Genomic DNA, 23,847 nt, shown 5'->3' with positions numbered 1-23,847 from the left:
AGTGTTGTGGCGCGGCAGGATTCGTGTTTGTTGACTGACCGTGAGTTCCAAACGAGAATTAATAGAAGTTAGATTAAAACTTCTAAATTTTCAACCCGTAACTTCTATTTCTTCCATTCACCAGACAAAATCAGGGTCTGACACTACTTTGTGGAGCCTTACAAATAAGTTCATCGTTGACAACCGACTCGAAATTTTCAAAGGAGAGGAATTGACTCGGTGCGGTGTTGAATCGTCCATGCAGCAGTATCCGGTTGGCCAAGTCTATAATTGGTATGACCTGCGTCACATCGAAGTTAGGAAAGACATCACAGAGTGGTATAATTCAATGTTATTCCCAGAACTCACAGTGGTAGCACCAGACAAGATTTTTGAAGTTTTATCATACTTGAGGGCATGAGAAAATAAAAGTATTCTTAGTACTATTTTAGGTATTATCTCTGAAACTATTGCTTTTCTGAAGTTTCAATCAAATATATGACTATTTTTTTCTAGGAAAATTACTTACGTATTGAAATTCGTTCATAACAACAATTGACCACTTGATGACGGACCGGATCATTTGGGAAGCAACTTACTTCCTCTCTTGTGGTCCACGGACTCCACCTTTTTGGGTTAAACGCCCAAGTTTATCAAAAAAGTTGATTGATGATTTTGTCCCGCGCGAAGGCAACTCATCAGACGCTGCCTCACCTCTGGCTTGGAAGTAGCGTAACCGAAAGTATCGACGACGGATTCCATTTCAATATAATTCGCACTCATGTTCTGTTCGCGATTATATATAAATGGTGCGATTACCACTTGTCGCTACTTTCGGTCACGCTGCTCCCAGGGCAGAAGGGTGAGGCAGCGTCTGATGAGTTGCCTCTACCGTAGACGAAACCGTCAGTCAACTTTTTTGAAAAAATGACCATTTTTTTTGGTGAATAACAGCCCTATTTTGAACGAAACCTATGCCTTACCCTGTTTTCATGACATACTTCGAAGTTATAGTCATGATACTGAAAATAAATGGGTTGAAACTTTGTAGGAGAGAAAAATCTGTAACAATTTTATTTCATCTGTGAGTAACTTTGAGTTTGTGTTTAATTTTTTTGCAAACTGGTACAATACGGAAACTTGATAATCGACCAAATGAGTACTCATTGTGCGCACTCATTCGTTAAAGACGCGTTTGCACGATAATTAGCCATGCTCACCCACTGTATCCACCGCCTAGATTGAGTTTACGGCAGACTTAGCGTATTAGTGATAACTAAAGATATACGAGTACACTTATTGGCAACGGAGCCGATCACTGATCAAGTGAATGGGATGTCACCCGGCGGAGTCGGCTGTTCAGTACCATATCACTTACGATCATTCCACAGGCAATCTCATAGTAAGATATATCTAAAGCGCTGACTGTGCGAGTTACGTAGGTACCTATTCCGCATCAGCGTACGATCAATACCGGTGGGTTTAAATTTAAAAGTGCATATCCATAACCGCAAGCTAAACGCAGCCCCAACTATCTACATATCTGAAACTGAAAATAAAGTTTTTAGATACATGGCACGGCATGGCGACAGCGAACGACACAATTTTCACTGTTGGCGTTTTCGAGTGGAGATCTTTTCTTGAATGAAGACAAAAAGTTCTTTTTCAAGACTTTCTCGTCTCGCAGTAATTCGGTCGATAATGTTACGTGTTTAACATCGGCCCGAAAAAAGATAGATATTTGGTGCATTTAATTAGTGGATATAGTGTGGTGCGAATTCAATATTTTATCTAAGATACAAAAAATCTTGCCTAACGAGATAAATCGTCCATGATTTGTGATAATTTCTAACAGTGGAATTTGAAGAAATTAAGTTTGAAGAAAGCTGTGATCCACCGCAGTTGATATGGGCCGTTTTGAAGTGATTTCCTAGAGTGAAAATTGAAGAAATCAGTTGTGAATAAAGATTTCTTCCGGCACCCTTGATAAGCTCCAAAATTGCTTCAACCAAGTTCGAGTGTTGTTTTCAAATCAATCAAAAGTTAGTGTTCAGTTCATGGTTAAAAAAGTTGCAAGTACGAAGTTGAATTAGCACGTTTGGTTAAAGTGCTTGATGTGAATCTGAAGAAATTAGTGATCAATATCAAAATCAAGTATCTAACTACATATTTAGGTGTGGATCTAGTTTACTGGCAAGAATAGCCACCGAAATACCTCTAAAGTGACCAAAGTAATGTCAATAAGAATTGAAGTGGGCATAATAGTTGTCATGTGACCCGGCTTAAAGTTCTATCCGGAAAAGTGGAATACTAACCATGGGCCTCATTGTATCGCACGGTAGATACTCTTCCTTTTATAAATCCATACATGACTTACATTGTTTATTGGCTTTTCAAATTAACTCTGTGAGTGTTTACTGAATCATTTCTCCTCAAATTAAGTTATCTGCAGTTGTTGCGGTTTCCTCGTTGTGATTTTGGATTTAAAAATAGACGAAAATCTTCCTCCCCTTCCTTTGCATATCCGTGGAAATGCGTGGAAATTTTGATGCAGCAATATAAATTTCATCTTTTCATTATTGGCCGAAATTCAAAATTTTGACTTTGATATATACATTTCATTTCCAGAGTAAATTCACATTCATTACGTAAGACCCGCAAATGAGTACGAGGCAGTATGACATCTCTGCGCTAACATCGGCCCGCTACTTTTGCTATTTACTATCCGTATCTTCTGGGTTCATGCTTAGAAAAAAAAGTAGAAGAGGAAATTTGTATATAAATAAACTGTGTCATGGAGCTAATGACTTTTCCGCTTGGACATAGTGAATGGTTTATGTTTGTTTGGCGTGTATCTTGTTGCAAGACGTTTATCTTGAATGCCATAAATAAACATGCATTTTGCATAGTTTTTGATTTATTACTTCATATTGATGCATTCTTCCATTTATGACGACATTCTCCAAGAAAAGGGATAAATCTAAATTCCTACGATTCTTACGTATGACTGTGTCACGTTTATTGTCACCAGTAATTTTCTATATATGTACATGCACACATCATGCACATCTGATTACCTTTAATTGTTGATTATTATTGACTTGGGTTGTAAATTTCCCGCGGTTTTTTTCAATAGAGATGATTTCAAAACGTGAACTGACGCACATCTATTTCCTGTTGAGTACGTTCAGAATCGTAGGAATTCTGCCTTTAGTCACGTTTCTTTGAGGTTTTACGTATATGTAAAACAAAACCTCATGAAAATCGATTCTCCAATTTGCCTCTTTTGAAACACTCTGGTCCAAATATATCAGTATGTGGAACTTGCAGTTAATAAGATCATAATGGAATGGATCGGTTGCAAACATTACATTCCCCAGTGCCATTATTTTACTTATTCTTCCTTTTGAGTGCTTTTTTCATCTATACGAGGTTAGACAATTATGTAATGATACTGATTTTATTGCGAAACCTGCAACCTTCAAATTCCCTTCCCCTTCACCGGAATCCTTCCTCTCCATTGATATATTCACCACCGCTCTAACTTTTTTAGTTCGCCTGCTGTGTCGTGTTGAGTAGACGTGTGTTGATGGTGCTCGTCACGAAAATGGAGAAACGAAATCTAGAGCAATGCGTTGCGATAAAATTTTAGGCCAGACTGGGCGAAACCCTAAAATTGTAAAAGTGCATGTTATAGTGCTTTTAGTCGTGCCCAGGTATTTCGATGGAATAAGGAGTTTAAGGAGGGGCGAGAGAGCGTGGAAGACGAGGGGCAGAGTGGGAGACCAGCCGCGATGCGGACTGACGCGAATGTCCAGCGTGTGCGCGCCTTAATCCGTGAAGATCGGCGTTTAGCAGATCGAATGTTGGCCTCGGACTTGGGTATGAACAGTGAAACAATCAGACAAATTTTAACAGGCGATTTCGGGATGAAAAAGTTGTACGCGAAGATGGTTCCAAAGAACCTTACTGAGGAGCAAAACCAGCATCGAATGACCGTCGCAGAAGACTGTTTGGAACAAGTGGAAAACGATCCCACGCTGCTTAATCGAGTTATTACAGGCGATAAGCGCTGGTTTTTCCAATACGACCCGAAAACCAAACGCCAAAGCTCACAATGATTGTCTCCGCACGCCCCCGCCCTAACAAAGCTAGCATGAGCAAGTCGATGATGATTATTACCTTTTCTGATAGCCGTGGAATCGTCCACAAAGAATTTGTTCCACCGGGGGAAACCGCAAATCAAGAGTATCATCGCTAAGTACTCGAAACATTGCGAAAACGATTCAACAGGGTGCGCCCAGACATCGCTCATAATTGGATCCTTCATCACGACAACGCGCCGTGCCACACCGCCCTTAGCGTGTCCCAGTATTTAGCCTCTAAAGGGATGGCCTTATTCGCTCGATATGTCACCCTGTGACTTTTTTTTTGCTCTCTAGAACAAAATCGGTGGTCAGAGGAACCCATTTTCAATTACGGACATCTAAGCGGCCGTGACGAGAGTACTCGCTTACATCCCAGTCGAAGCGTTCCAGAAATGTTACGAAGAGTGGAAAACGCGCTGGAATCGTTGTATAGCTTCCCAAGGGAACTACTTTGAAGAAGATGGCAGAGTTGTAGAATAATTTCTAAATATACGGTCTTTATGGAATCAATCTCATTACTTAACTGTCTAACCACGTAGATTCCTCTCACAAAAGAATACGTAATCGCAGGTAGGACGTTGAACTTTCCTATTTAAAAATGTGCAGGTATTTGTGATGCCCCTCTTGAGAATCTATTTGAGATTAAACCCATCTCTTCTGGCTTTCTCTCATCCTATAGCGACCCATCAATTTGGCTGAAAGTAATCTCATATATTCAGCGCCATTGTTGCTACTATAACTGGAAGATTTGTCGTTAGCATAATAGGGCTAGAAACCTACAATCTGGGAATTTCCTTATGATTCGAAAACGACTATTTCAGAATCGAACTGATCTTTCGGCTGCGACATTTTGCTTTCTTCAATGGTTTATGATTGGATTCCGGAATGCGTCAACGCTCCCTGGCGATTAAATTGAGGTTACGAGCATACTCGCTTGCTCCAATTCCAGCGAGACTTTTAACGATACTGCGATGCGAGGCGGGACTCTAGGAGGGACTTCTCTCTCTCTTGCGGCATTTTATTATTGTACTGTAGGAAGCCTGCCGGAAGTAAGCACAAATTCGGTGTCAAAGTAGTGCTTACCGCATCAGTGAGTCGCAAGGAACATAGAGAACTCTCAATGTAGCCCAGGAGAGGTTTTCTGTAGGTGATATTGTATTGTGATGGGTGATCTGAATGCAAAGGTTGGCTCTGTTAACATTTGTGGTTTTGTGCAGCTACCATCGCTTTACCATTGACGGCACACTGCCCAAGCACAGAGCCTGACACAAGGTTATTTGGATTTCTACTGACCAGCAACAGACATCTACATCATGAGATCGATTATATTGCGATTAGCGGTGGATTGAGAAGTTATCTTCTGCATGTGGGAAACAAGAGAAGCGTTGGCATCAGCCCGGCACGAGATCATTACTTGATGGACCCCTGCCGTAGCTCGCGGAAACCAGCGATCACAGAAGATCAGCACGGTCTGCTTTCAGGAGCTACTTATCTTGCTGGCCGGACGCCAGACATTTTGAATATTACTCGAAAACATTCACGAGTAATGGACCGCCATTAAAAGTGCTCCACTCAGCTGCTCGCCGGGCGAGTCTGGAACTCAAGGCTCCTATTCCCTCTTTGAGTGGTGCGCTTGAATTCCGCAACTGCGGAAAATCTAGAGCTATGCAGCGTAGCATGCGCACAAAAAAAAGGGAATTGGTTATAAGGACTGCTTCATCTAGGTACTCAAGTTGCCAAGACCACTGGGCGTGACGGCTTCCTCGCAGAATTTTTCCTTGTAGCTCGTGCTGTCTCTGCAGAACAGTTACTTCCATATATCTATAGTCCTAAAAATCTAAGACCATTCCTAGTAAGTGGAAGAAGGGGTTTATGTATTTCTGAAAAATTTGTGAGATAGTTTTTCACGTCTTTTAAGGCCGACTCTCGTTTTAATTTGTTAGAAGTGGAAGTGTCGCCAGCCTATAACTCATATATATCTCACTCCTTTGCTTTGCATTGACAGGCAGAACATCGGGGACCTCGACTAATTCGTCTACCTTGTTAGCGTTGTTTCTGCCGACGGTGGCACCTTGATATTATCTGACGCATTAATAGCACTACCCTTTCTACTTTTGGTGTTTCGTCTAAAAACTGAAAATACAGATACCTCAACACTAATATCAAGTTGGGGTTGTTCCACGCCAATGTTCTCTTTTTATGGAAACACCACATGAAAATCGATCGTTACTATTACTCAAAGGCTCCGGTAAATTCTGTATTCTGATGTTCTTTCAACTGTTTGGCCGGTCTGTTCAGTATTTCTCTATCTCTCTTTTGCAACTTTGCGCTTTCCGATGGTTTACTGTGATCGCCTTTCTCATCACTTTTCCACGGTGGGTACGATGCCATATCGATCGCAGATGTCCTTGTTTTATGGCATCTTATATGAACTATGGGTCTCCAATAGCAATTTTTTTTATACCATTGACGCTTGCTTGCTGCTTTCTTCCTTTTATAGCATTGTATGGTACAACAATATCATAAACAGTGTAATCCGGTGCCAAGCGCTCATCCAAGCAAGAGAGTCATTAGTCATTATATAGTTCATTGGAGTATGAATCCGAGGTATCTAAAGCACTCAGTTCTGATTGTACCGGTCTCATTGGCGGTCGATCATTACAAAGTATCTTTCCTTGAAATTAATCTTTACACTGTGTTGCATGAGATGATCATTCCAAATTTGGACGAGTTGCTTAACATCACTGGATGCATCTCTGCATTTCTGACGAGAACGAGATGGAGGGACGGAAGGGCCCTTCCTTGCTGAACACTGACGGAGGGACGGGGCCAATTTTGGTCTGCTCTCTTGATCGCAGTGAATAGATTAAAGCTGAAGCCCGTCATCCACGTAGTACGCCGAATCACTTTTCATTCGGTTAACGCCCGCCAAAACAGTCAAAACTGACAGGCAATTACATCCCATTCACATTACGACTGACAGTCAAATACGAAATATTCAGATGTAACTGACAGACAACACTGAACGGGAATGGCGGATTCAAGGGATAAGTTTCGATGGACTTTGTTGCAGTGCATACCACATGAGCAGTTTTTTTATGAATTCGTAAATCAGAACCAATGACCCTGATATTAAAAAAATTAAAATTATTTATCATCCTATTTTCTATTAAATTGTTACTTTCCGGTTTTGGGTAGAATTTTGTTTGAATACATAAATGTCTTTTAAGGTGTTTTGATTATTCCATTTGTTGACTAAGACTACATATTCGCCCCCAATATGATCGCAACATTCCAGAATTGTTTGAACAAGTGTTGATTTCTATGCTAAATACTTAATGTCTTCTGCATAGGATTTTCACTGAATATAATCATGTGTGGTGTGGTATCAAATGAAAGGTTGCGTTAAGCGCTTTCCGAACCTGGTCTTAATTTTGACATTTTATGTTTGAAAAGCAGAGAGTACGGGGCAGGAAACTGATTGTTTCTTTTGCAGACCCATTCTCAGAAACTACCCAACCGAAAAACCTAGATGAAAAATATAGAGGCTGGTTTCTTTATACAGTGTCTAGGCCTTAAAATAGTCTCCATATGAAATATGTGCTGATAAATTACGAGCTACGTACAAATGGAATAGTTCTTTACTCAAATATACTTACAGAAGAAGTACACAAAACCTCTCATACCTTAAGCGTCGAGCTTTCGGTTTTCAATTATTTCTTAAAGAGCTCACTTTGACTCCTCCCTGCCCCGTGAAACCACCATTAGATACTACATCAATGGGTGTAGTTAGCTTACTTTATATAGGTCTCTTTCTTTTATCTGCGGCGTTCATAACCACGCCTTCTTGATCTCCTTCGTTTTTCGCAGTTTACCCTAGATCATTGCGATCATGGGAGTTGATTGCATTCCAATTCTCCTGTCATACTAGCATTCTCCGGACAAATTTTTCCGATAATGGGATTTGACCTAGAGTTCCCTCTAAGTGTCTATTTTAATCCATGAGCCTAGGACATTGGGAGAATAGATCCCCCGGGATATCATCGCAGTTTGAACAATGAGATGGTATTATAATGGGATAGAATGGGATTATAATGAAGACAATTCTGCCATAGAACCAAGGTTGTAACAACTTTCCACAAAGTTTTAAAATTTAGTTCCTTTTATTTCCTATCTTCTAGGTTCGAAATTACAAGGTAAATTTGAGCATCCTTGACCTGAGACTACCCAAGATCTAAAACCAGTTGAGAATTGATCGCGCACTATTGGCTGTAAAAATTCGATAAAAGCATCCTGTAACTTTAAAAAATCTTCAGGGAATAATTTTGATGATATAATAAAATTACAGACGTATAGAAGCTGCCATAAGAGGCAACGGGCAAGTTGATTTGAATTTCCACTTATTTTAAGTATTCCGTATTTTTGAAACGAAATATAAACTTTTCAATTCTGTCATTGGGTGTAGATCGCTTCCTTTAATTTCATTCAGCTAGAGGGAAGATGGAGTTGCCGTTTTATATATACCTATGTTCACCATCTCGTCCTCCAAAATGTCAACCGGCAAAATCCCTGAGATGATGAATGCCGTATAATTTGAAACGGTCCTGAAGGCAGAACAGGACTATCATCACTCCAAGTATTTGACGGCTGACTTGGAAATGACAATCTGACCCCCAATTTTAATGTGAGCGTAGTTTCTCTTACGGCGCTTGATGATGCGGATCACATCTGTTTTTTTCTCCGCAAGTGTCAGTCTAATGCTTTTTAACCTTACCTTAACAGCACTGATTGCTTCGCATGTGTACATATCGGGCTCTTCGAGATGCCTTGCAACCGCAATCAGTGCTGTGTCGTCTGCGTAACCTACTATCGGAACCTCCAGGAAATCAGAAGTTTAATTACATCATTATTTATAATGTGACCAGTGGCAGTAAAGAGCCCCGTGGGACATCTACCGGGACCAGTGTACTCTTTGAGTCCGTCGTCAGTTTCAATTGGCCATCCAGGGTCACTACCGCGCAATATTTGCTGGTACATGAATTGCATTCTCAACCAAGCTAGTTGTGGCGGTACTAATCACCTTCAGACACTTACCTGTGAAAAGGTAAAGAACCGCCTCAATTTGTTGGTGTAGGAAATATCCTCTCAGATATGCACGTCACGAACAACTGAGCGAAAACGTTCGGTCTAGATTTTACAGAGAATGTACCGTCGAAAACCGGAGTTTTATTGTCTCCTATTCTACTGCAGCAGCTCTTCTCTGGCTGCTGCGGGTGAAATTGCACATTTAGAGGCGGCTGGAAGCTATTAATGCTCTCTGTTGCTATGGAAGGAACCTTTGAATGATTTTCAAAATGACGGTAAGATACGTGATCTGTGGACGCGAAATGGCTCTGAATCGTCCTATCACGAATCCATTGGCCTTTCTTCACTAGTTTACGTCCAACTCCGACCAGGATTTCTTAATCCATCCTCTTTTGCTCTGGTGGTTGGGCAGCTTGAGGTTTTTGCGGGCTCCCTTATAAGAATGTTTTCTTTTGCCCCAAGATCCATCCTACCTACTATTGGTTCCCCTACGGGGGAATGTTCATCCCCCACCATGGACGTGTCATATGCTTTATGCGATATATTGCGGCACATGGAGAGCTCGTTCTGCGGGGTGCTCGGCTTAGTAGATTGGTTTAGTCAAATTTCTGCTCATTCAAAGGTTTTTCAGACCAGATTGACGTCTTTCTCGGTTATGAGCATGACCAATTTCAGCCCTGTGTCTCCTTTCATAGTTCAAAAACCGTTGCCTGGTAATCTGTCTGTCCGTCTTTTTGTCGCACGCGATCTAATAGGAAATATCTATCTGGAGGGTGTATTTTTTTCAAGGAACAGAATCACATTGGATATAGGATGAACAGCATCGTTTAGTACTTTATTATGCAGGTCAAAATTTTGAAACTCGTTGCAAAGGGTGATGAAAAAGTGCCGTTATGAATCACGGACTCATTCTCAGAAACTATTCAACCGAAATATCTAAAAAAAATCATGAAACTTCCTTTTCCTAGAATTTAGATGTCAAAATGTTTGTTGGGAATCGTACTATTATTAACAAAGTTAAATTTAGACAAAATAAACCGTTTAGATGAAGTTGCTATGTATAATCCAAGATAGAATGCCGAAATCATACTAAAGTGAATTCTAACATTCTAAATGCATATTCATAGAACACACAAAACCTTTTATACCTGGAGCGCCTAACTTGGATCCTTGACTTGTTCAGGCGGCTGTTGACTGACGTGTTACAAATAATTTGTAGTTCTTTATATGCTTTCGATATAAGCGAACGTTCACTTTAAGGGGGTTATCCCGTGTGTCGGATCCGCGGAATCGAATTTTTATTTTGGCATCAATTGTATTTAGATATAGTGTAGAATATATGGGCAGAGTAATTTTTTGATATTCAGAGTCATTCGGAAATTACAGTGTTAAACACGTGATAAGTCACATGCCAGATTTATGTCGATCGCCGTTATAAACTGCGTATTTATCGGTTCGAATGACGTTCGAATGACTTCGCTAAATGGACAAGAATTGAAACCAAGGCTATACATGTGTTTCTTCAAGAAACCTAAGGCTTATGTATTATTTATAGCAGACTAATAGTCAGTTAAGATTTGAAGGCTAAAAATCGCATTCTACTTTTTAAATGCATTTTTCTCGAAACCGCATGTTGAAAATCGACTGCCACCATAGCCCAAAATCTCTCCAATGAAATTCTTTGAAATTTTCACGACTTATTCAGAACATATTCCGGTCCGCAAACGATTCATTCAGTAGTTTTTTTTATTCATTAAAACAGTCTTAAAAAACACCAAAATTCACAAAAAAAGTTTAACAAGGCGCCAAAAATTTAGCTTTTAATATTTTTTAATAATTCTAGTTTTCGGACTGCAGTTAAGTCTGCATGTTAAAATGCCGTTTACTTTTTTTTTTCTTTAAAATGATCGTAGCGCCCTCTAGCGTGGCAGCAGAAAAACACTTTTTTTGGAGATGGGTGTATTAATTGCTCTGTATTTCAATAACGAACTATGCTATCGGGCTGGGAAAGTTATTACGCATGCTCAAGATATTAATAAATGTATGGTGAAAAATTCGTATTTGTATCTTTATCCACTTCTTCACAAACATTTTTTAAAAAAGCGAAAAAAACGGCCTTGACTCGAGATGACCCCCTTAAGTTGACGTTATTTTTCGCCGTTGCTAGTGGTGATATCGCCCAAAGGTGTTAATATTTAGGTGACATCATAAATATGTGGGTGTCAATGATATGCACTAATTTGAGACCGAAGAGCAAGAGGAGCGATTTTATGGATGACGGAAAATGTATTGCTTGTTGAGGAGTAACCCCATTTAAGTCCCCATTGCTGTGACGTATTTAAATTCGGTGGTCAACTGATAGTATAGCGAATTTGCATGGTATCTTCCTGATTATCATTTTTATGATTAATTAATGCACCTGCTTATGTCTTACATCTTCACAAATATAAACTAAGCAATGCAAATAAATACAGAACAAACTTAAACTTTCATGACATTTCTAACTTAGAATTTGGTCATTCATATGAGTTAATAAGATAACTCTCTATATATGTATTCATCACGTTTCTGGAAGATATGTAGCTTTGGAAAATGGAACATTCTTTATTTGGTTCTACCCATTTCTGAGGATTTTATCTTCTCTAGAAAAACAACTGAATTTGGCATTATGACTATAAATTTTATCTAAAGAAAGAATTAGGAAATTGAATAGTGGTTGTTCCATGGAAATGTTAAAGCGAATTCATCTTTTCATCTGCAATTAACTTCCATCCCTTTACCAAAATCTTTTCACAATGCATTAAAAGATAAATGCAACAAATACCTCCTAAATCAATTTAGCATTTTTATTCGCATAATGACTTAATTTTTCATTCTCTCCAAAATATGTTGGTTCAACGGCTTACCTATATTCCTAAAAAATGTTTCCGCTTCTTTAAATAATCTTCAACCTGCATACTTTCTTTGGCAACATCATAAACAACTTTTTAAGGCATTTCACATATCGGTGGCATGCCATTTTTCTCCTCTAATGCAGTTCTTTACAAGTTTGAGTTTTTATGTGGATTTAAATGGCTTCAAAGTGGTTTTAAATGGTTTCACACCATGACTATTTTATTTAGGAAACCAGTTATACTTATCGCATCTAGTACTTTTGCTTGACAGCTTTTATTCGGTGAAGCTATGGTGAACAGTGAAAGAAGTACTGCATGAATGCAATGTTATTTATTAAAGATATTGATTACATCTGTAACGCATCCAAATTTTCCTTCTTCAAATTGAAGGATTGATAACCTAAGGATTTCCATAAGGGGTATTCATTTGGAAATTTTTGGGTAAAACAAAAACAATCGTTTCTTTTTATAGAGGTAGAAAATATCAAAACCCACAGTATGGGACTCTAATCTACTAAAGCCACCTCTTCTCAGCCACTATGCCCCACAGAAGTATCTGTGTCTTAAAACCCTGTCGGCTTGCTCCTGCGGTGGGACTTTTTCCCTCCCTGCCGCTTTTTCGTAAGCGCTCTAACCTTCGAAGCTCCTCCTGAACACAACTTATGGTGCCACTAACTGCATCCATATTTCCTGGGTTTTCTTGCATTTACGAAATGACTGTGTCCACTTGTAAGGGTCTCCTCAAGAGAAATTGAAGCTGCTCCCTCTCACTTACAACTCTCGGGCATACGAGAATGTACTCTGGGTTCTCATACTCATTTACACATTCAGGACAGAAGAGAGAATCATTATGTCCAGAATGAGGTAAATAATGGCGTTATCCGCCATACACGATCTGAAACTCGTTCAAGTGGTAGTGGAGATCCCTACGGCTGAACATAATCCAAGGCTGGATATTTGGAATTAGCCTGTGCGCCCATATTCATTTGTGCGAATTGTCCCAGCGTTCCTTCCACATCCTGATTGCAGTCGTTCTCTCCCTCAATCTTCGCTTTTTAGTATTGGGTGACCGTGTACCTTACAAAATATTAATAGGCACCATTGCCGTAACTACGAAAGTTGCCTCGTCTGACGTAGTTCGAAATGCGCAAGCGACTCTTAACGCGCTGAAACGATATACTGCCGATAATTTTCTCATATACGCTTTAACACCAAGTGCCTTCGTCCAAACTGGTGTAGCTCTTACCCATGCGATACCAGCGATTTCTTGATCATCCTGTTCGATGTCTCACATGCCCAGACAAGATCCTCAAGATGTTTGTTTATTACTACATACCACATATACGATATCGTCAGCATATCCAATAAGGGTGGCTTCCCAAAGCACCAATTCGCCAGCTACCGAATATTCAACTGGGCCTTCTTCGGCGTCATAGAGAAGCTTTAGCTTTCTATGTATGAAATAGTCCCTGATGCTTAGCTGAATTAGGGATCTTATAATATGCTGCCATTGCCTAGAATTGAAAATGTTTTTCAGATCGAGGGTGATGGTAGCGTAATATTTTTTGGTACCGCCCTGCTTTCTCTGTCAGATTGACTATCCTGTTGATCTGATCCACTCTTGATCAGTCGGCGCAAAATACCTACGGTTATGTGGACATGGCACCTGCCTCCTCTACAATTGGGACCAACCTGTTAATGTAATGTGCTCCCATACTGTCCACTAAACAAATAGGACGATACGACGATGGTTCCTCAGGTGGTTTGGTAACAGCACTAGCATCTGCTTTTTCAACTGAGTCGGGAAGTTGTCAACAGGTATTAAAAGTGGAAGTACACCACTGCATTCTTGTTTTTATCGTCACCTTCAAAGCCGCGTTCATTATTCCGTCCAAATAAAGTGTTTTATTAGTTTCTAAATTTTCGCAAAGCGGTTACTATTCTCGGCAATAAAACTGGGCAATTGATCTGCGGAGCCCTGCTTCCTTTTAGCTTAACCATTATCGTTCTATAGGCTCCTCCCCACGGGGGGCGCAAAATCGGGATGTCTGGAGTTCCTTAGTAAGGCAGGCCTAGACTAGATACCGGTTGTTATGCCGTTGATGATGAGTATTGGGTCTTATGTCTAGTATTCCGTCAACTCTAACTCATGTGACATCAGCTATTTCTTTATCAGCTTGGCCGATGTCTCACATGCCCACACAAGATTCTCAAGATGTTTATCTATTATCATTATCCAATAAAGGTAGCTTGCCGCGCTAGTTTGATGCGTAGCACAAGGTCATACATCACGTTCCAAAGTAGTGGCTCCAGCCAAATATTCAATTTGACCGCCGTCGATGTCATAGAGAAGCTTTCTATCCACAAAATAGTCCTTGATGATTAGCTGAATTAGGGACCTTATAATATGCTGCCATTACGCTGAATTGAAAACATTTCTCACGTCGAGGGTGATGACAGCACATTATTTTTTGGTACCGCACTGCCATCTTATACCTGCAATGCTTTGCCACAGCCACTGTGTGGATAGCGTCCACTCTTGATCGGTCGACGTAAAAACCGTACTGTTGTGGTGATATACCTCCGACTTCATCAACAATTGGGAACAGCTTGGTACATATAATGCGCTCCCATACTGTCCAGTAAACAAACGGGATGATACGACGATGGTTCACCAGATGGTTTGCCACTCTTTGGTAGCAGCATCTGCTTTTTCCACTGAGTCGGGAAGATGTCCTCTTCTAAACAGGTGTTACAAGTGGAAATGCACTATTGCGGTCCTGTTTTTATCGTAGCCTCCAACGCCGCATTTGGTATTCCAAACAATCCGGGTGCTTTTTAGCCCTTAACTTTTTACAAGCAATAGTAAGCTTATTCTCCGTTATAGTTGGAATGTTCTTCGGGGGTGCTCTCTTTCGCAATAGTGCACTTAGTTTGCTGTGGAAACAAAGTGGTTATTATTCTTCGCAATAAAACTGGGCAATTGTTATGTGGAGCCATGTTTCCTTTCAACTTAGCCATTATCGTTCTATAGGATCCTCCTCACGAGCAGATGTCGGCCTCTTGAAACAGCTCCCTAAAGGAATTCCATTTGCCCTCACGGAGTGCCTTCTGCATTTCTCTCCAGCAAGCCTTGTACCGCGTCTTTCTCCGTGCAGTTTTCTGCCCATCATTCTTGCGTTGATAATTTCTTTTTGTCCGTATGCATTCGCCAAGCAGTTGCCAGATTTCGTCATTTTACCAGGGTTTGGGTAATCTGTGGGTGTTATTTCTGCACCTTGGCATTGATACATCACAGATTGCGACCACATTTCAGACGATTTGCTCAAATTTTTCTTTCGCTGTAGTTGTTGGCGTAGAACTTTCCTTAAGTGTTCCACCGAACTTTTCCGCGTCAAACATCTTTGATTTTCACAGCTTCGCCCAACATGAATTTGTGCCTATTGGATACTGTCTTCTCCTATTCTCCATCACACTTAACAGTATAGCTTGATTGCGTGTACTGTTTACTAACTCATCAGGTAATGTCTCTCATCAACGCACTGTTCACGAAGGTAATATCTACGACTGAGCCTATCCTTTCTTTACGGAAGATATAGGTACTTCCGATATACGTAAGCACAATATCCAATGAAGAAAAAACTTTCAGCAATATCAGCTCACCGTTGTTAGAAACTTTCTCTCTCCACTCGGTAGACCATGCGTTGAAGTCTCCCATGATGACAACGGGAGATGGTACACTTGTGTTTAAAACGCTAGTTCATGCAACATTCATCACACCGCCTGCATTGACTAGACCTATCATGCTTGCTTATGCAAAATTTGGCCTTGTGGCCGTAATCCAGACAGATAGAAGAAGATATTTCCTACCAAATCTGAGTTTGATTTTGAACGTGTTTGCCCAAACAGCAGGCAAACTGATGGATGCCGTTTGCGTGTCGCCGTATGCTTTCTGTAAGTTTGCACGAATTCCTTCCATATACCCCCCTTTGTCTCGTTGGGATCCCTGCATACCACAAGCTATCTCGTGGGTGAATTGCCTCATCGTAATCTCCTTACCTAAAGATCTATATATACAGTTCTTGTAGTAGAGCGTCCTTTCGTCCTGTGTCTTCCGGAGCTCCAGGAAAAGTATTTCCTTCTGCGCTGTTCGGATTCTTGTGGCATTGTCCCCTAGACCACTTAACGTCGGATCTACGTTGACCTTATGCAGAATCTCAGCGTAAGAACGGTCATCTCTGCTCTTGAGAACAATCGCGTCCGTAGAGGGCATCACAGTGGTCCAAACATTCGCTGCAATCTTCTGGGGTTTCATTTGAAAATTCGGTTCGAAATTGATACCCTGTACTCCTCCTACTGCTGGGTCCTTGGAGCTTTTGCACTTTTTTGATGTTGTAAGTTTTACGCCAATATCCTCCTTCCATTCTCTGCTTCTCTTTAATCCCTCGACAGCTTTCCACTTTGGCCTTGTTTGAGTGACTCGATTCATCTTTTTGGTAACAATACCTCAACATAATAACAATAGAGACCTGTCGCAATGGAGTCACCGTAGGAGTTTTTAACAGTCTCGCATTCCCTGCATATTGGGTTGTCGAACAGAATTCGTCCATAGCCGGACCATCACCTTAGTGGTATACGAATTCGTAGAGCGTGGTTCAGGGTATTACCCATCTCCTCTAGGCAGTTTTCCACTCTAGGTACTTTCGCTAGCACTTCATCAAATTTTTTGCCGTTGGTATACATTACTTCTTCCTGGCCGTTGCCACTATCAGCGCCTGGTCTTTTATCCGTCTGACCGAGTCTGAGTGGAAAGCACAGCATCTTCTGAAGGGATCCGGATTCGTCACCTCCTCCTTACCACTTATTAAATTGTTTGCTCAAGGGGAAACTTAGTCAATCAGAGTAGGGTCTATATCCCTTTATTTTCTAATATTGTTGGTAATTTGTTCCTTATAAGTTTGTTCGGGTATTTGCCTCAAATTCAAGCATAGGTTCGCGTTCACGAACCACAGCAGTGGCAACTGCTATCTCTTTGCTGCATAAGAAGTCCTACGCCTCCAGCCGTCCTTTCCCCTCTTTGAACAGCGCAGCTAACAAAGAGAAGACAGGTGCCAAAAGTTCGGTAGGTTTCCAGAAATAGTTTCCCTTACACATCTTCTTAGTAAGCCGGTCTAACTGTGTTTCCCCTCATCCCTCATCCGTCTCAGGATTGCAACAAAGTGGCGTGTTGGTTGGTGTGTTTATCTGGCACACGCTTTTTTCTCAGAAATGGCTGCACCGATTGATACGAAATTTGGTGGGAAGGTCGAAACTGTGAACGCCCATACATGCAATGAATTGCATCTTTCTACGTTGAGTTTAAGGGGAGTCTCTACCGTACAAGTTTACTGCAGCCCAAAATATACTTATGTAAGAGATACACAAAATCTTTCATATCTGAAGCGTTAGTTTCGACTTTTTGGGTCATTGGCTGTGACTTCGAAGAAGAACCATTTTAAAGTTTCGACTGGTTTCGAATACAGTGTTTCTGGCAAAAACATGGAATTTGGTTTTAATTTCAATTTTTCAACGATTTTAAAAAAGATCCAAATCCATCTGAGACTTTCTAATGAACTCGTGTAGGTATCTGATTGTGTTTATATTTTCCATTTTATCGTCTCAATTAATTAGTAAATATGCATCTAAAGCTGTCTGACGGCTTGTCGAATAATTGGTCTGAATATGGATTATTCATTCAATCGAATGCTAATTTTTCAATGGATATCGTCATAACCTGTTTTACGCAGCTTGAGACATGTTTTGTCTGATTGATGACCTCTCAATTGAGGCCTCCGTGCGTTCAATTAAATACAAACTATCAGCTAAAGAAAGATATTTATTACCAGCTTGATAATGATGTTACAAAGAAATAAAAACTCAGGCACCTAGTGCATAGTAGTCTATCGGAATTTTATGTTTACAAACGTTCGTCATTAATAACACTTTCTATTTTCATTTCCATTCACAGATAGTGATGCCGACAGTTCAGGAACATCAGATATACGACAATCTTTACATAAACAGCATCATCGATCCAATCAACATATTTATCAACATCAAAATTCTGTTAGTAGCACAACTTCCGTTCAGACTGTGCTTAACCAAAGTCTTATGCAAAATGGGAATTCAGCCACTCCTTCTGCACTGCCACCTTTGTCCACATCGTTTTACCCAGGCGTTTTACAATCAAATCCCACCGGAGGAAGTTCTAATTCCTTGTTGCAACAGGCAGCGACCAATTCGTCAAATGTTAGTTCTGCGGAGGAGGCGTTAAATATAGCTGACGTTGCAGATCTGCTGCATCCCCAACATGCCATTATAACTGGTAAATGATCATTTCAATTTAATAAATATTTTTGTAATATATTCTTTATTTTTATTCCAGGAGGGAAATCTCCTGCAGGATGTCCTTTGATTATTTTCCCGGATAATAATAATTTCCATTTGTTGGAGGATGCAGATTACCAGAAGTTGATTTTGTATTTAACTTCGGTGCCATCGTAAGTTTCATTAACGTGAAAAGCTGACTCTAAGAACTCTTAACACAAGAAAGTGAATTTTCACTTCACTCTAGCATGTTGTGACATATAGGGTTTATGATATGTATCTCCAAACCAAAATATCTTAAAATCGTGGCGTAGCTGTTGCCGGTGTCTTAGCAAAGCCTCCAATTCATGTGTATTTATTTAGTTTAAATTTAGGAGTCCAATTCAGTCTCCCTTGTATCGAGCCCAAGAAAAGAGGCCGCTTGGAAAGAGTCGTTCCAACATAGATTGGTTGTAAGTGACGTAGGAGTGCCGAACAACTGAAGATGTGTCCCGATATACTCCTTTTGATATTTTGGTCGATTCGGAATAGGTATTGATTGAGGTATCTGTATCTGCCCAAGATTCGCTCTCGCCGATTTGGGTACCGCTTCTTCGTTTTGTAATATGGCAGCAGGCTTCATAATAGAATTGTCATGACTAATAGAATTGAGAAACGGGCAAAATACCATTCGCGGTGACGCAGTTGACTGTGAAGTCCAACTGCACCCGAGTGTAGCTCTATTGAAGTGGCTGGTCGACAGACGCTTGCGCACCTCTGCGCTAATCAGAGAATGTACCGGGTAAGATTGAAAAACTCAGCAAGTTCCCTGAAGAGCACTTGAAGATTCCGTTCACAATTTCCAAACTCTATGAAAGGTGCATTCGCACACTGTTTTTGGGACGTTAAACCATTAATCAGATAGAGATCGGTGCAAAATGAAGAGACCAGTATCGAAACAAAGCCAAGAACATCAATTCGGCGCTAATTGGCTAAATTGGGGATCGTCTGAGGATCCATTTGACTTATTTTGCGGTTGGATTTGGACCTATATTTTTAAAAGATTGTGCTGAAGCAAGAATTGATGGACGACCAAAGACAACGGCATGGGGTACTGAAAATTGAAGTTCCGACTTTAGTCAAAAATCGTCTTCTTAGATGAGAACTCCCTCCATGTGTCCGACCAAGCATCTATGCATCCGCAAAGATTGACAGATTGTTGCGATTATGCGGCTTGACATCTCTTGATTATTATCTTTGGAGTCTACGTCTAGTCCTTGATATATGCTAACAAAGCGGCCAGTTTGGACGAGCTTCAAGCCAATATTTGAGAAACTATTGCCAGAATAACGCCGTACATATTAGACCGGGTCATCAAAAAGTGGACCGACCGTTGGAAGCACTGCCAGCGAAACCCAGACGGCCATTTGAATGATGTTTTGCGTGTTCTTTATGAATGTTCTCAATAAAGAAGGTATATGCTCTATGTATAACATATTGTAGTCTTGGTTATCTTAAAACTGTCGAAGTGAAATTTCTGGACGACAGTGACGCTGAACATCTGATTGGAAAGACAAATAGAAATTCAAAGAATTCGTTGGCTGCGGCGTGCAAACACTTTCTTTCGAATATAACTGTATCCGACTCCCAATCTGTGGAACGCACAGTTATAACCAGGGATCTCTCAAGTATTCCGAGAATTTGACGTAAAAGCCATGGTTACCGACGGAGTTAGTATTAGTAGCTGAAAAAGCTGATTACACTTTGTCAAAGAAGGAACGTCCTTTAATATAGAATATTATAAGGAAAATATCCCCCCTACAATGCCTCAATAGTGCCCATTTATGTATGAACAGAGGTGATTCCAATTTAAAATAGCTAGACCGCATCCAGCTTTGACAACTTATGGAGCGATTTGCAGGCACTCCGCGAAGGTTCGAATAGATTAGTCTCACAGCTCTCCATATTTTAATGCCATGGAAAGTATGTGGTCCAGATTGATTGTTCACGGAGCGCAGATCTGAAAATAGGCAGCAGTTTCCTTTCGCCGGAGCACCTGAAAAATTTGTGTGAAAGTTCCAGACAGCAAAGATTGAATTGCATAAGAAACAGACGCAGGGTTAAAAGTATTGCCTTACAATCATCGACAGGTTTACGCGGTGGCCTGAGGCAATACCTCTGAAGGATATTACGATGCAATCTTGTGCCGAAGTCCTCTGTCGAGAGTGGATCCCTTGCTTTGGCGTCCCTGCAGTGGTCATCACTGACCAGGGAATGCAATTTGCGTCCACCGTTTTCTCGGAGTTAGGCAAACTCCTGGGTTTCAAACGCCAGCGGGCTACGGAATGCCACCCACAATCCAATGGGATGCTAGAACGTTGGCACCGGACGCTGAAAGCCGCGATTATAGCACGCGACGACCCGTCCTGGACTCAAGTCTTGCCTCCGTCCTACTCGGCCTACGTAGAATCCGCCGAGAGGAATTTGCTGCCCGCCCCGCGGAGCTGGTATACGGGGAGAACCCAAGGCTCCCAAGTGATCCGGTCATCGACAAGAGATCGGGTCTCACAGATTCGGAATTGCTGCGCCTGTTGAAAGACAACCTTCCCACATGAAAGTCACACCTCCCACACGACACTCGTCCGCACTTGCCTGCGCGCCTGGGGAGCTGGACAGGACGGATGCTGTCCGGAAGCCGCTGAAGCCTCCGTACGAAGTCCCGTACCGTGTTCTTGAGCATGTAGAGCATTTCTTCCATCTTGAGATCGGGAAACAGAAAAAGGCTGTCTAATTATCCAGGCTGAAGCCCGTTTGCGCCCCAAATCAACATCGCGTTCGTTTCGCCGTATGATGAGGAACGCGGTTCTAGAGTCAGTCGCTAAAACCCCTAGGTTTCATCTGGGGGTGGAGTGATGTGGCGCAGCGGGGTTATCAACATTCGAAATTTATTTCCAATGTTGTTAATTCGATTTGACAGTGGGCACCATCGGTGTTCTCCGTGGCGGACCAGGCCATGAAAAAGAGAAAAAAATAATTGAATTGAATTAGTGAAAAGTTAGATTAACAGACTGAAGTCGTAGACGTAAGAAAAAGGAAAAATTAAATTGTGAATTCTACACTGAATAAAATAAAATAACAAAAAATAGATTAAAGTGTTGTTACAACTAAACTACAATGGTAATATTAGGGTTTTTAGAGTTGCTAGAAATGCATCAAGCTGCATTCTTACTTCTTTGGTTCATGTGGCAAAAGAGTTGCTGTGGGCTTTAAGTTCCTGTTGACGAAGAAGGTGTTTTCCACTGTTAAAGACTCAACTTGTACTTTGTTTGATCCTTTGAAGTTTGGAATCTAAATTCCTTTAATGGCTGCTAAATAGTCATCAGCACAGATAATTTGAATTCTTTTAGAGATTGTCAGAAGTTGTGAAAGATACAAGGTGAAAATACTTCTCTTTGAGGGATACCTTGTTGGATCTTTCAAGTTGCATGTCGCTGACTGCCTAAAAGATATTTTTTGATGTTAAGGGATATTCACATTTTTAGGTGTTTTGGTTAGGTAGCGAGACTTCCTGCATATTTTGCTTCCCAGGTGGCGAAGTTTTGATAAATGCTGGCTTCAAAATAGCACGCTTCAGTGGGTGTTGGTGTTTGATGTATTCCGCCGGGTAGTCGTGGATTTTAGATGTAGGTCAGATATTCAGTCTTTAGGCGTTAGATACTTAGTCAAGGAAGTAGCTACTATGAGTGTTGAGGAACAAGATCGCGTTGGGCTTCGTCCCCTGTATGGCTGTCACTCTGTATCTTCTGTATAGACGGCAATCAAAGTTAAGCTGCAAAAGTGAAATTATATGGGAACTTGTGTGACATCCGGGTATCTATAAATTTGTGTTAGATGTAGTTCGCAACACAGAACTGGACATTTTTGATGAGATGAATGTCTGTACTGGCTGACGGTGAAAGAGAAATCTCACTGCTTATGGTAACGGAGACCGGACGAAGATCGGACTAGCACATGGAACCACGGGGCAATTATTTGACTAAAATGGCATTTAGATGCAGAACTTCAATGCAGCAGATTCAAGCGTCTAAGTGGACCTTCTACACGGGTAGGAGAAATTTAGAGTAGATACGCTGCAAAAATATTGCTGCTCGATTGGAAGGGGATTAACCTCGACCTCTTGACTATTGTGAGACAGGTCGCCAGATAACGAAAAATGGACTCTTGAATCACCTACTGTCATGAAATTTCCAACTCAAACTTGAAAATTTGTTGCAATCGATGAAATTAAAAACAACTTATAATTAAGATAGAATTAAAAATTAAATTATTATATAATATAATCATTTTTTATTACATTGCAGAATGCAGGATGCTGATCTCGGCTTTCATGTTATCATTGATCGTAGGAAAGACCGATGGACGGCAGTTAAAGCAGTATTACTTAAAATATCGGTTCGTTTTCAGTTATTTTTACCTTTAACTGATTGATTTCAATGTTTCAAATATCTTTCAATCAGGTATATTTTCCTGGAATTATTCACGTAGTGTATGTATTACGGCCATCAGGATTCTTCCAAAAAGCCATATCAGAAGTAAATATAGTTTAATTGAATCATTGTTGCGTTTCTTAAAATGGATTTTATATTGTTCTAGGTAAGCTCAAAATTTTTTAAGGAAGAATTTCGTTTTCGTTTAATCGTTTGTGCATCGTTGGATGATCTTCACGAGCATATTGAAAAAAGTCAATTGACGGGAGATATGGGAGGAACTTTGATATATTCGCACCATGAATGGATACAGCAAAGAATCGTAAGTTAATTGATTTGTTTTTGATATGTTTCGATAGCCTCAACAATACACACTTAAGCTAATTTACAAAAAAAGAACCTTTTCTTCAGCACAACTACTTGATTCTAAGAGTAATAGACAATTTGAGTTTTTTATTTCATAAACGGTATCTTCAAACAATTCTTCTCCGTGGAATTATATGTATGTTTAATATGAATGATCTTCGTCTTCCCGACCACATGGAATATTAATTAATGTACATCCCCTTTCTCTTCCCTGCAGTTAAAGCAAAGCATGCTGTCAGTCCTGATGTATGGGATTATGTTGGTAAACTGACAGTGATCAGTTCACGTTCTACACTAGTTGCTCCCCATCCGCTTTTACATAATAAAATGGGACACATGAATCTCTGCGTCTCCATGAACATATTTCCAGTATGACACCAATTGTTCGACATGAGGAGGTCGACAAGAGTAGGGACAATTCACGAGTTTGTCATGCGCTGCCTTCGGCTCCCATTCATTGACACATTTCTGGTCCAATTGGACCTAGCCCAAAAAATGTCCTACAAACAGTCATATGCAAAGGACTCGCCTGTTCCTTGCTGT

At 40.6% G+C, this 23,847-nt stretch overlaps 1 protein-coding gene across 6 annotated transcripts in view; it reads left to right on the top strand.

The window, feature by feature from the left end:
- Positions 1 to 23,847, top strand: part of LOC119647714 (guanine nucleotide exchange factor DBS) — a 302,166-nt gene that overhangs the window by 88,220 nt on the left and 190,099 nt on the right. For 4 of the 6 annotated variants that reach the window (XM_038048815.1, XM_038048844.1, XM_038048825.1 and 1 more), the window contains exons 2-6: positions 18,114 to 18,470; positions 18,531 to 18,645; positions 22,813 to 22,903; positions 22,969 to 23,043; positions 23,105 to 23,260. In XM_038048815.1, coding sequence (XP_037904743.1) covers positions 18,114 to 18,470; positions 18,531 to 18,645; positions 22,813 to 22,903; positions 22,969 to 23,043; positions 23,105 to 23,260 — 794 coding nt within the window. Of the gene's footprint in view, positions 1 to 1,318; positions 2,318 to 3,758; positions 3,862 to 18,113; positions 18,471 to 18,530; positions 18,646 to 22,812; positions 22,904 to 22,968; positions 23,044 to 23,104; positions 23,261 to 23,847 lie in introns of those variants that run through there. The other 2 variants (XM_038048863.1, XM_038048858.1) reach the window with 2 other exon arrangements.

This window comes from Hermetia illucens, chromosome 1 (genome assembly GCF_905115235.1).
Source record: "Hermetia illucens chromosome 1, iHerIll2.2.curated.20191125, whole genome shotgun sequence".
Taxonomy (NCBI): Eukaryota; Metazoa; Arthropoda; class Insecta; order Diptera; family Stratiomyidae; genus Hermetia; species Hermetia illucens.
Note: the sequence above shows the minus strand (reverse complement) of the source record. Positions and strands in the feature narration are given on the sequence as shown.